Consider the following 13873-nt stretch of genomic DNA (forward strand, 5'->3'; position numbering starts at 1 on the left):
GTGAAAAAGGGAGAGAGAGGAGGAGACAGACCACCAGAGTGAGAGCACAGGAGTCAGAGAAGAGAGAGGACTAGTTCACTGGCCTCACTGCTGGAAAGCAATTCTCTAAATGTAGAATTTTAATTGTATTGACAGAAGTTCTGACAAAAACCTGCATCTCCCAGAAGAGCTACTCTCACAAGTACAGTATGTTCCAGACTGAGGCCAGGAGGAGGTCTGCTACTCTCACAAGTACAGTATGTTCCAGACTGAGGTCAGGAGGAGGACTGTGTTAGATGTTCTAACACTGACTAGTGGACATACACTGATACTAATATGATGTTAGATGACAGCTGCTGCTGGAGGTGCCCAGGACCAGGCTCAAAACCAGGGGAGACACGAGCCTTCGCTGCTGCTGCCCCGCGGCTCTGGAACAGCCTCCCCCACATAAGATCTGCCCAGAGGCCTTTAACTCGCTGCTTAAAACGCACCTCTTTTCCCTGGCCTTAGCCTGCCACCTGTACACTACGTTTGCTGTTACTCTGGACTTTTTATCTATTTTCTTGTCTCCTTTATATTGCACCTTGCTCTTGGATTCTTAGTGTACTATACCTTTTTCTGTAATCTTAGTGTATTTTATTTGTTACTGCATTGTATGTTTTTTATCATGTCCCACCTGTAAAGCACTTAACTTAGCACTAACACTGGCTTTTAGTCATTGTAAATGTGCTATATAAATAAAGCTGACTTGACTTGACTTAGATATCGCTGATCTCTCTCTCTCTCTCTCTCTCTCTCCGCTGGGACAGAAAACGGGCCCAGAAGAAACAAAAACACACACTGGATTTGCTATCTTAAGGAATGCAGGCCATCCTTGGATGTGTCTGTAAATATGTCTTGAGGGCCCCGCTTATCAGTCTTTTAGACAATGCAAGTCCCGGTTGCCCTGGGCAACCTGACCCGTGCACAACCAAGAAGGGGCGCCTGCCTTGCGTAGGAGGGAGAGAGAGAGCAGAGCTTCTGCTACAGACAGAGCCCTGCTACACTCACAAGAACAGTCTGTTCCAGACTGAGACCGGGTCTAAGGGACAATCTAATCTAACAAAGATGAACCAATAAAAGAAGCAAAAAATAAACCAATTTAACTTTCACGAAGTTGTGAAAATGACCTCAGAACCGCTTCTAGGACATTAACCCTTTCAACTACCACATGACAGAAGGTTAACCTTTCACGACCACACTACAGAAGGTTAACCTTTCACTACCACACTACAGACGGTCAACAGTCTGTCGTGTGGTTGTGAACGGGTTAACCGTCTGCCGTGTGGTTGTGAAAGGGTTATTAAACCTTTGTTGTGTGGCGGTGAAAGCGGGTTAACCTTCTGTATTGTCGCAGTGAAATGGTTAACCCTTCGGTAGTGGTGGTGGTGAAAGGGTTTAAGATGCCGTCAGCGGCCTACCTTCTGAGGTGACCCTCTGACAGCCTCCCAGTAATATGGTCCTGAGGAGCGGGCAGCAGACCTGCCGCAGAGCCGAGTCCGACACCTGGCAGTGCTGCAGATCCAGCTTCTGGAGCTCTGGATGCAACAGCTGAGAGAACGAGAGGAGAAATGACTACTGGGATGAACTGACTATATACACGGATACTAGTCGGATATAGGGCTGCATGATTTTGGGAAATAATCTAATTGTGATTTTTCTGACAGATATTGCGATTGCGATACAATTTGTGATTATACTTTTTTTTTAAGCAGCCCCACCGAGGTTTATTGTAAAATGGGGCTTGCATCTGGCCTACGCGGTGGGTCTGTTCGGGACACCGAGCCTGAAAATGTTTATTTTTACCTGGGAATTTATACCGGTACCCTTTTTTCTGTACTTTACTCTCCCTCTCTGAAGTCTAAACTTCACAACACACAATCTAAAACCCCTTATCTCCCTCTCCCAAACCGTTTCTACAACAATAACAACAACTTGCAAAGGAGATCTTGTATCTCAATGGGACTTAAAAAAAAGTTAAAAAAAGAAAAAAGAATTTGCGATATAAATATTTTTTGCGATTTGGTCATTTAAAATCGTGATTTCGATTTAAAATCGATTAATCGTTCAGCCCTAGGATACTAATGCTGACTGGAAACTTAAAGTGGAAATACACAGATACAAATACTGAAATACACTGATACTAATACTGACTGGAAATACACTGATAGTAATACTGACTGGAAATACCCTGATACTAATACTGACTGGAAAGTGGAAATACACTGATAGTAACAGCAGTCACTGAGGTTCAGGCACAAGGACATAACCTGAAGCCTGACAAGATGGATTCTTGCATGATCTTGTGACGCCAGCTGCCGTGCAAGGTTACTGTAATACAAGCTGCCGTGCAAGGTTACTGTAATACAAGCTGCCGTGCAAGGTTACTGTAATACAAGCTGCCGTGTAAGGTTACTGTAATACAAGCTACCGTGCAAGGTTACTGTAATACAAGCTGCCGTGCAAGGTTACTGTAATACAAGCTGCCGTGCAAGGTTACTGTAATACAAGCTACCGTGCAAGGTTACTGTAATATAAGGTTACTGTAATATAAGGTTACTTACTGTAATACAAGGTTACTGTAATACAAGCTGCCGTGCAAGGTTACTGGAATACAAGGTTACTGTAATATAAGGTTACTGTAATACAAGGTTACTGTAATACAAGTCCAGTGAAAGTATAAAGTTCCCTAAACGTATAATATTCAAGTAAAGTACAACTTGCCTATCTCAAAACTATACAGTACTTAGTAAAAGTACTTAGTTAGTAGGAGTGGGGGGGGGATCGATACAGAATATAAATTATTGGAATAAGGTGAACACACTGAAAACATTATGTTATTAGATAGAACATATGATATATTTGTATTGCAGTTTTCCATTGGGGACATAATTTGCATAATTAAATGGCAATAATATGTATATATGGCAATAATAATAATATATCACAATATGGTGACTCTAGTATCATGATGATATCGTACCGTGGGGCCTCTGGTGATTCACACCCTACTAGTCACTGTGCAGCCTGACCTTTACCTGACCTACCTGACCTCTACCTGGCCTACCTACCTGACCTACCTAACCTACCTACCTGACCTACCTACCTGACCTCTACCTGGCCTACCTACCTGGCCTACCTGACCTCTACCTGACCTACCTGGCCTACCTAACTTACCTAATTTACCTGACCTACCTGAGCGATGTTGAAGTCTGAGAACTTCCTCTTTGAAGTGATAATTTGCAGCAATAGGTCCTTTATGTTGACAGGTAAGGTCCTGATGTCTCCGAGGTAGTGGTCCACATGGTCGGCCACGTGACCTGCACATCTAAACAAACAAGAGTGGAGATGAGATAGTGGTGGTAGCTATGGTAACCTCATCAGTGACATCGTGTGGATAATAGATGATAGTGGTGGTAGCTATGGTAACCTCATCAGTGACATCATGTGGATAATAGATGAGATAGTGGTGGTAGCTATGGTAACCTCATCAGTGACATCATGTGGATAATAGATGAGATAGTGGTGGTAGCTATGGTAACCTCATCAGTGACATCATGTGGATAATAGACGAGATAGTGGTGGTAGCTATGGTAACCTCATCAGTGACATCATGTGGATAATAGATGAGATAGTGGTGGTAGCTATGGTAACCTCATCAGTGACATCATGTCGATAATATGCAATCTATATATGCAGAGAGTTGGACAACGTTCCACTTGCCCAAAGAGGAAGTAAAGTAACTGGTGCCAATTATACTATTAATATTTTCCCTTAACACATTGGTGTGCCATGCAGTATGCCCATCATATACCACTTTCTGCCAGTGCTGTAACCCTATGGAGTGGCTCACCTTCTTTGCAGGGCTATAACTTTTTTAATATTATAGCTATATTGTCATTACTATGGCCCATTCAACATCGGGTATCCATCGTTCCGGATGTGGGAATGTTATATTTTTCCATTCATACATTGTCGTGTTAGTACCGTTGAGAATATAAGCATGTTTTTAGACTGTATAGCAGTAATTCCTAGAACGTGCGTTATAGGCCCTGATGCGTATTATACATTATCGATTGGCGTTTCATCCCTATACACGCTATGTTTTTTGGCAGTAACGGTTTGATTGAATTGATTGATTGAAAACCTTATTAACAGATTGCAGAATGGGTACAGTACAGTACAGCTCAATACATACAATTGTTAACACTTTCAGTGCCACGGACAACATATCTCGTTTTATTAGGCCCCCCACTGAGTGCCCACGAAGACAAATATCGTTTTATTTGTTTATTAGCGATCTGATTTCATATTTCATCAACGAGTCTCCCGTTGGTACAGCAGCTCCTCCAGCAGCTCAGAATGGAAAAAAGCACCCCCTATCGTCTAGCCCTGTGTAACTGCAGGTCAGTCGCTTAGACTGACCTGGGATCAGTCGATATGTAGAGGCGGAGCCAGCTGGCTCCTTGAGCTGGCAAGCTGTCTGCTCAACATGGAAGTCATCGCGGGACGGGAATCAGCCTGGAATATATATTCACAGTAAGGCTGAGCCCGAACCCTGTTTTTAGGGTTCGAACGTTCGCCAGGGTTTATCGAACGAACGTTCGAACGTTCGTTTTTTGTACATTTTTTAATAAAAAAAATAATTGTATTACTTTTTTATATAATTTCTTTTTTATTATTATAGATCCTACGGAGGGCGGCATTGCATAATCTATTGGTGAAAAAACATGTTGTTTACAGTGGTGGCTGTTCATGTAAACATGTAATTAAACAAAGCACTCAGAAGAAAATAAACAAGCTACCGAGTACTGCATAAAGTTCCTACTTATGATAAACAATAGCCCTTGCACACCGCAGTCACGTAAGGGGCTAGATAAACAAATGCATTCGTTTTGTGGCATTCACGTTATATAGTTAGTGTTACACGTTCAATAACAGGTATTCACTCTTGGTCGACGGGAAGGAGAGAGGCGCGCGCCTCGGCTCCTTCCACCGTCTACCTCTGAACGGGGGACGGCAGAGAGACAGAGAGACACCGGCGCGGGGGTCCCGCCGGGCTCCCAACACGCCTGCCGCCTCGGCCAGAGTTGTTTCCAACGCAACCACCTCCCGCCATGAAGCTCGCGCTCCGTGGCCGAAAAAGGCTGGTATTCATTAATGATCCTTCCGCAGGTTCACCTATGGAAAGTTGTTACGACTTTTACTTCCTCGGAGGGGAGCTAACGCTACGTTAATGCTTCTCTCAAGCAGATCAATTGCCGGAAGTAACAAAAATAATAAACGCTTGCCGATTGGTGGTAACAGCAGAGGCGGGTGCAAGCGGTGTGACGTAATTGGCAGAATCGCCTGTCATTCAATCAAAATTGTTCTATTGCATTGGTTGAGACTAGAGCTCTGGTTGAGTATCCAGCAACAGCCCGGCAGAGACCATACTGGTTGAGCCGAGCGACTCGGGGGACGCGCCGCTTCACATCGCCTCACCGTCGTTGCGCCTGCTTTATTTTTTTTCACCGAACGTTCGAACCCATTAATTAAAGTCCGAATGTCAGCTTAACGAACGAACGTTCGAACGTTCGGGCTCAGCCTTAATTCACAGTAGCCAATACTCAATCAATAAGCGTGATCGATATTTGGAATGGCGATCAGGAATTGGAATGATCTTTTTGGAGAACATCTGATCTGAGGTAAGGAATCTATTTTACCAGTCTTGGGATAATCAGAGTTGTATTCGCTGAGATCTCAGCGTTTGCCCTATGTGTGTGTGTGTGCGTGATCGCTGATGAGAAAATCAGAGAATCGATTTTTCAGCTCGCGTCTCTAGCGTGCATACGTACACATACAGGGCTGTACACTGCGATGATCTCGTCGCAAATTGCCCCTTAATTTGGCCGTTGCGATTGAAATATTATATCTGGTAGCAACGTTGCGAGTAGAGATTTCAACCCTTCATTTCACTCCTAAATTAATCCATACAAATTGGATAATTTTTTTTTTAAACATTAGCCTACAACCAAGGCTGTACAGTGCGACACAATGTCGTGGTGCTATGAAAGAATCTGTCGGCAATGAATGAACTTACTGCGATAGCCTGAGTGAAAAAAAGATTTTCGAATTTGAATCTGGGTCACGCTATACACTTGGTACTTGTAGTCTATCGTGCGATTAAAGACCATGTCCCTGTCTGCGTAGTCTATACATCCAACACCAAATCCCATAATTCCTAGCGAAACGAAACTGAATGTGGCCGCTTCCTTGGCTTTAAATAATAATATGGCTCTTGCTCCGCAAGAACAACGGAGTGGATAATGGATATCAGTCCATTTTATGACAACCACGTCCGATGTGGAGAGATGATAAGATGATGATGATTGACGTGATGATGTGATGATTGATTGACGGGGACACGGAAACTTCTAACGTTCAGGATCAGCCATGCATTACGCGAGTACCCCACTATTAGGACGTGAAATACTGTCTACTTAAATTGACACCGCGGATCAATAAAGTATCAACCTATCTATCTATCTAATAATGAGACAATATTTTTGCATAGTATTACATTCCACTTCTATAAACAATCAAAGTCCTACCGTAAGAGCCTCATACGGGTCAATTAAACCTTTTTTATTAGTCTTTCCTTCGAGCTAAGTTGGACTGAACATTTCACTGTCAAAAGCGCAAATGTAAATAAGGTTGCGTTGCAACAGTTTTCAAAATAAAGGTCATATATACAAATACCTCTCAATTCTTATAAAAAAAAAAGTCCCGGATATACATAAACATTAATTGGCATAGATCTCTATAAACGGCCCAACACATTGATCACTTTAGGCACACACTGAAACCAGTAACATCACAAATATGAAGCATTACCCATACAAATTACCCATACAAATAATAAACCTTTCATGGGGTTATTTACAATAATAATAATTCATTTGATTTCTAAAGCACTTTTCATTGTGAAACAAATGTATGCAGAGTTTCTTGTCCTCCTGATTAATGGTGTGTGTGTGTTGTGATGATCTCATTCAAGGAGCACTACACAAGCGCGCGCACACACACACAGTTTGTTGTTTTTGTTCTATTAGTGATTTACACACTCTCAGTTGGTTCATTATAAAAGATACAAACCTGAAAACAAACGCACTTAAATGTTAAATAAAAGGACCACAGTAATGAGGCAGGAGGAACATATTTTTTTAATAATGGTAAAATTGTTATTAAAAAATGTGCCCCTAAAAAATATTTTTTGCCCCTAAATTTCTCATTTAGGGGCAAGTGTGCGCCTAGTGAAAAAGCTTAGCGTACAGCCCTGACATACTATCGATAATATAGCGTTTATTTGAAAACTATTCATAAATAGGCCGAAAAATGACAACGTTTTTGTGTATTCTAGAATATTCCAGTAAACGTATTTCATCATGGAATCTTTATATTTTCCTTGAAAACGAGGGCTTTTCAAAATGCTATAAAACTAAAATGAACCGATAAAAAAACAATCCGCTTCGACAATGTTGACTGGAAAACGAGTCATTGATAAGCGACGGGCAGATTAGACACATAGCCATAATTTAAAACATAGATTAGGCATTTTTAACGCTAACATTGAAGTGGATGGTGGGCATTCAACCGGTAAATCAAGGTTAAGCAAGGGCTCTGAAAGTGTTAAAGGCCAACTTGCAGGTCATATTTTTGTTCAATAAACAATGTGGACTAGGCCAACGGTGACTTTCATGAAGAAGAAAAAAAATAAATATTGAAATTGACCCAGTTTTAGTGTTTTTATCAAACATTTTGTCTGCCCAACACAATCACCACGCACGTGGATATTTTAATCAATGGTTCATAACGTGCGCGTGTAATCGAAATTATGTCGTCACGGCAGGTGCAGGGCACCTGAGAGTCACACACACACAGAGAGTCTGAGAGTCACACACAGCTAGTGGCAGGCAGAGAGCCTTGCTACTACTAGCCGAGGAGTAATGAATGAAAATGTATCCGTTTCACCCAACAACACTATTGCTCCGTGATCATAGCCATCCATCTCTAAAGCTAACCACTATTTGTAAAAGCCACAACCATGTTACCATATTTGTACTAATGAAAATCATTGTGTCATTGTACATATTGTGTATACACCGTTAGAAGCTAGCTAAGTTAGCTAACGTAGCTTAGCTTAGCGGGAGCATGTCTATGTTCCCCGGGTCCTATGTTCCCCGGGTTCTATGTTCCCCGCTTTGATTGATTGATAGATTGAAAATGTTAGACCACCAGCCCTGATTCCAAACTCTAACCTTAACCAGTTCGAACGAGGGCCTAAGCTTAACCGTTCGAAACAAGGCGGACATTAATAATTAATAAAATAATAAAAATGTATAACATTTTCAATCTATTAATCAATCAAAGCGGGGAACATAGAACCCGGGGAACATAGGGATGATCCCAGCTTAGCAGCCGAAACTCATAACATCACCCGATTTAAAATGGTTCTCTCCTCTTTGTATACCTTTGTCATCACAAGTATTCTGCCAAGGAACTTATGGACACGACAATAGTAGTAGTTATAAGGTGTTTGAGCTTGTAGCGTTAGTTAGCTCATAGCTATCGTCACTGATGCACCGAGTGCAGCTAAAGGGGCTACTATCGTATCAACATGCCGGGGGCGGGGCGCATACAGGGTTCCCACGCTTGCCTTGAAATTTTTTTCCATACTACCTCCTGATTTTCCAGGTACCATATTAAGTGATGATCTATAGGCCCCTGAAGTTTTCCGCCCCCATCCGCGCCCCGCTCCCCTCACACACACACACAACCCCCTAGGACACCTGACTACTTACTTGATTTAAAAGATGTGCCAGTCAAGTCTACATTGTAAATGCTTAGACATTATGTCTTATTGATAATATCAATGCATGAAATAATGCAACAAGCTGTAGATGAACAACAATTTATTGAACTGGAACACATGAGCACTGGGATTGATATATGTTCTCTCTTCCACTCCTCTCCTCTCATCCTGTCCTCTTCTCTCCACACCTCCCCTCGTGTCCGCTCCCGTCTTCTCTTCCTACTCTTCTCAACTCCTCTCCACTGTTCTCCCTTTTCCTCTGTCATCCTCCTCTTCCATCTTCGCTGTCTGGGAACATCTGAGCAAAAGTGTTTGAAATGTCAGAGTTGGAGTTGAATGAGAAGTGTGATCTGACCATCTTCATGACCCAGCGAATCTCTGCTTCAAATACAGCTTGGCTTGAAAAAAATGTTTTCCCCTGAGCTCTAGAGCCTTTTTCCGTAGGCTGTTCACTGCTGGTACTGGGCACCTGACTGTCACTTTCGATATCCTGGCTTGTTGGGCCGCTTCTTCCCTCTCCTGTTTTTGTAGCCAAGAAATCTGTCATTCTTCTTTCACTATTTAGCTGTCCAGCTAACTTGGTGTGGGTTTGTCCTTTTGAATGGCTCTTGAGGGAAGAGATCCCCATATTGCTGATGTCAAATGACTTGCGGCAAAACTTGCAATAAGCCTTGTGGACATCTCCTGGTACCTCTCTAATCCAGTCCTTGTATTGAGAGTCATATTTCCAATATGACTTGAAACTGCCGCGTGTCATTGTCACTCACTCCTGTAATGCATCACACATTTGAGATTATGAGTCTTATGTAGAAGGGGTAGTATGCCTACTCTTTAGGGGTGTAACGATGCATCGATTAATCAAAATGCATCGATTCTAATTGTGACAATTCAACAGGTGATAAACAGGTACTAAATACTACAATCAACAATATAGATTGGCATAGCTTGCTAGCCGGCAGGATGTGTGTGCAGCAGTGCTTTGCCTCACAGTTCTGAGAAGAGGACCTACACATTTTACTCTTTCCCAAAACTCTTTTACATGCACGACAGTAGACATAATGCTAACGTTAGCGGGGTAACGTTAGCCAGAGCCATATAGCCAGCTTGATACTATGACCCGGGGGCCGGGGATAAGGCGACAGCCCACAGATCAGTAGCGCTGCTGTACTGAACAACAGGCTGCCTAGTGGTAAATGTAGTTCTTTTTTTACGACATTAAAAACATTATAACTACCTTGTTTCAACCAGTTGTAGCTGGTCCATCAAAGTCTCCCGACGATTAAACCCATTTGCGTCTTGTAAGGCGTCCATTTGGATCAAGGAAATAGCTTTCTGCACTCGTCAAAACTCCTTGTAGTGGATCAGAAGTATAGGGGAAAGATACCCGACGTGACGTCATGGCCCTGATAGCTCTGATAAGCTTTTTTGATTCGCGCGTGCATGTTATTCGTGCGTGGACCTTTTTACCCCTTTCGAGTGGCATTTCCGGCGTCAAATGGAAAAAAATAAATAATTAAATTAGATACCAATGATGTAAACTACCCATAATTGAAGAGTAGGGTTTAACCTGCAAGTTGGGCTTTAAGGGGATGCAGGCCAGAGAAAGACTTTCGTCTTGTTTACATCAGGGTCCCCCATTTTCAATTCATCATAACATATATGACACACACGACTAGGGCTGCAACGATTAGTATGTCGATTATGAAAAATCGTCGACGAGATATTGTTGCGTCGATTAGTCATTAAAAAAAATTAAGAAATATTAAAAAAATATCGTTTTTTTTGCACTACCTATCTTTGTGAAAGTGGCTTCTCAGCTCTGGTCGAGCCAGCTGAAGACTTCTTAGCTTAACATAACAGACCGACAGTAAGTTTGGGGGAACTAATGGGATAACTGGGGATGTTGTTTGGTCCTGACAAGAGTCGCAAAGTAGCTCTGAGGTCATGCTCAATGTCCAATCTGTTCCTCTGCTCTGTCTTCAGCTGGACCAGAGCTGAGAAGCCACTTTCACAAAGATAGGTAGTGAAAAAAAAATATATATATATATATATTTTTTAATATAATTGTTTTTCGATTAGTCGACTAATCGAAAAAATAAGACAGATTAGTCGACTACCAAAATAGTCATTAGTTGCAGCCCTACACACGACATACAGATAGACTGTACTGCTACATCTATACATTTATGACATACCAGATTTGTACAGTACTGTTTGTGATACAAAAAGAGTCTAGAAAAGAGAGTATATACATTTGACGTAGAAACTGTACATTGGAGGAGGTTGGGTAGGTGGGGTGGGGACTGTACATTGGAGGTGGGTGGGGTGGGGGGTTGGGTAGGAGGGGTGGGTGGTTTTGGAAACTGTACAACTGTACAAGCAAAACTGTACATTGGAATATTGACGAAACCATACTTGGTCATTTACTGTACATTGTAGGGGGTTGGGTTCGGACATTTACAGGGGCCAGTTTCGAATTGCAGCCTCCCGTAGGTGTTCTTTGAGAGTGGTTTTGAAAGTGGGTAGAGATTCACATTCCTTTACAGCTTTGGGTAGGGCGTTCCACATTGATGTGGCATAATTGCGAAACGTGTTTAGTCCCTTGTTTGAGCCGAATCTGGGTTTAAGATGATTTGTGGAGCTCCCTCTGGTGTTGTGATCGTGGTATTCACTGACCTTTGGGAAGTATTTTGACATGTACATGGGTACCTTCGTGGTGTAGTGTATCTTGTAGACCAGGCCCATTGCAAGTTGCTGTACTCTGTCGTCTACTCTAAGCCATCCTAGGTTGTCAAAGTGGGCAGGGGTGAGGTGGGTTCTAGGAGTAAGGTCAAGCAGTAGTCTGTTTGTTTTGAGATGTTTGTAATTTAGTTTTTAGCGCCTTTGAGGTGCTTTGGTACCATGAGGTGCAAGCATAGTCGTAGTACCCTTGAATGAGTGCTCCTGCCAGAGTCTTCAGGGTATTCTTGTTTAGCAGAGAGGAGATCCGGTACAAGAATCGAGTTCGTTGGTTGACTTTTTTTATTACATTGGATGCCATTTTGTCACAGGAAACGGCGTTATTATGATTGGAAGAGTGATTACTCATTACTGAAAAAAGTAACGCCTTTATTTATTTATAACGCCGTTATTCCCATCACTAAATCCCACGAGTTCAATGAATGTGGCATCCCAGGTTAATGGCAATGCTAGAGTTGTCTGCTATGTCAGAAATGTATAGATGTAGCAGTACTGTCTATCTGTATATGTCGTGTATGTTATGATGAATTGAAAATGGGGGACCCTGATGTAAACCAGACGAAAGTCTTTCTCTGGTCTGCATCCCCTTAACAATTGTATGTATTGAGCTGTACTGTACTGTACCCATTCTGCAATCTGTTAATAAAATGTTCAATCAATCAATCAATCAATCAATCAATGCTATCAGCGTTTGAGAGAATCGGTCTGTCTGTCACTGTTGCATTGCTCTTTCATGGCCCACATTTATTAAGACAAATTAACAAAACAGCGATCTTCAAGTTGTTCCTGTTTTGTTACTCACATATCCAACAGCGAGCGGAACAGTGGACCCAAGCTGGGGGCGAGGGCGAGTGCGACCACATTTGAGCAGCTCATGCCAAGGAGATGTTTACTTCCCCAAATGTTCGTCTTCTAGTCTTTTGACTATGAGTTTCTTCTTCTTTTACGTCGATTGGCATCCAATTTAGCGCATTACTGCCCTCCGCTGGATGAATAACGTTATTTCCAGATTGATTGATTGATTGAAAAGTTTATTAACAGATTGCAGAATGGGTACAGTACAGTACATCTCAATACATACAATTGTTAAGGGGATGCAGACCAGAGAAAGACTTTCGTCTTGTTTCCACCAGGGTCCCCCATTTTCAATTCATCAATTCATCAGAAAGTCCTAGGCTTTGAATTCATCAATGACTTCAAGATTCAAGAGATGTATTAGTCAAGTCAAGTCAAGTCAAGAGTTTTAATTGTCACGGCATACAGGTATACAATGAAATGCGGCTGGTCTTGCCCGCAACGATGTGCAATACAGTGGTACAACATATAATAGAGTCCAATAAAAATACAGTGGTACAACATATAATAGAATCCAATAAAAAACAACAGTGCAATAAACAGGTACATGGTGTGCCATCTCGGTATCTGTACATAGTATTTACAGAGCATATAGGACATGCTAGGTAGCTTTAGTAGTGCAATACACTGTTCCTGATGTTATACTAATTTAAGTGGCCTTTCCTCTGGCCATAAGTGTGCGTGTGTGCGGCATGAGTGTTAAAGTGGCTGCTAGTGTGTGAGCGTGCTCAGCGTGCGTGTCGTGTATGTGCTAGTGTGTGCTTGTGTGTGGATAGTTCAGTTTCTGTGTCTCTCAATGTTCATTGTTCAAGGCTCTGATGGCCTGGGGGAAGAAGCTTAGCCTAAGCCTCTCCGTCCTAGTAGCTGGGGTTCGCAGGCGTCTGCCTGACCTCAGCAGCTGGAACAGGCTGTTATTGGGGTGGTGGGGGTCTTTCATTATCCTGCAGGCTCTGGATTTGCACCTCTTGTTGTATAGAGCCTGCAGGGGAGGTAGCGCAATACCCGTGGTACGCTCGGCTGAGCGCACCACTCTCTGTAGGGCCTTCTTGTCCTGTGCCGTGCTGTTCCCATACCAGGCAGTGATGTTTCCGGTCAAGATGCTCTCTACAGCACATACATACACGAGACATGTAGTGAAATGAAGGTGGCCATGCCCGCCTTGATTGTGCAGAAAATAAAAATAATAATAGAATCAAATAGAATAGATAATAAAATAGACATAAAAATGCAATACAATGCTAAGCTTAAGAATGAAAGGTAATGAGTCCTATATACACTAATATACAATATACTATACAATATACAGTTATACTATATATAACTATACTATACAAAAACATAGTTATTAAAACATAGACCTTTTTGTGTTTAAAGTTACCTGTAGTGTGTTTGTGCGTGAAAGAGTGC

At 42.2% G+C, this 13873-nt stretch overlaps 1 protein-coding gene across 3 annotated transcripts in view; it reads right to left on the bottom strand.

The window, feature by feature from the left end:
* The window catches only part of amn1 (antagonist of mitotic exit network 1 homolog), a 160138-nt gene that overhangs the window by 45576 nt on the left and 100689 nt on the right, over window positions 1-13873 (bottom strand). For all 3 annotated transcript variants that reach the window (XM_084335452.1, XM_084335451.1, XM_084335453.1), the window contains exons 1-3: window positions 12414-12546; window positions 3214-3346; window positions 1440-1569 (exon numbers count right to left, since the gene is read on the bottom strand). In XM_084335452.1, coding sequence (XP_084191578.1) covers window positions 1440-1569; window positions 3214-3346; window positions 12414-12487 — 337 coding nt within the window. In that variant the 5' untranslated portion in view covers window positions 12488-12546. Of the gene's footprint in view, window positions 1-1439; window positions 1570-3213; window positions 3347-12413 lie in introns of those variants that run through there.

This window comes from Notolepis coatsorum, assembly GCF_963971535.1.
Source record: "Notolepis coatsorum genome assembly, chromosome: 18".
In the NCBI taxonomy this organism is placed as follows: Eukaryota; Metazoa; Chordata; class Actinopteri; order Aulopiformes; family Paralepididae; genus Notolepis; species Notolepis coatsorum.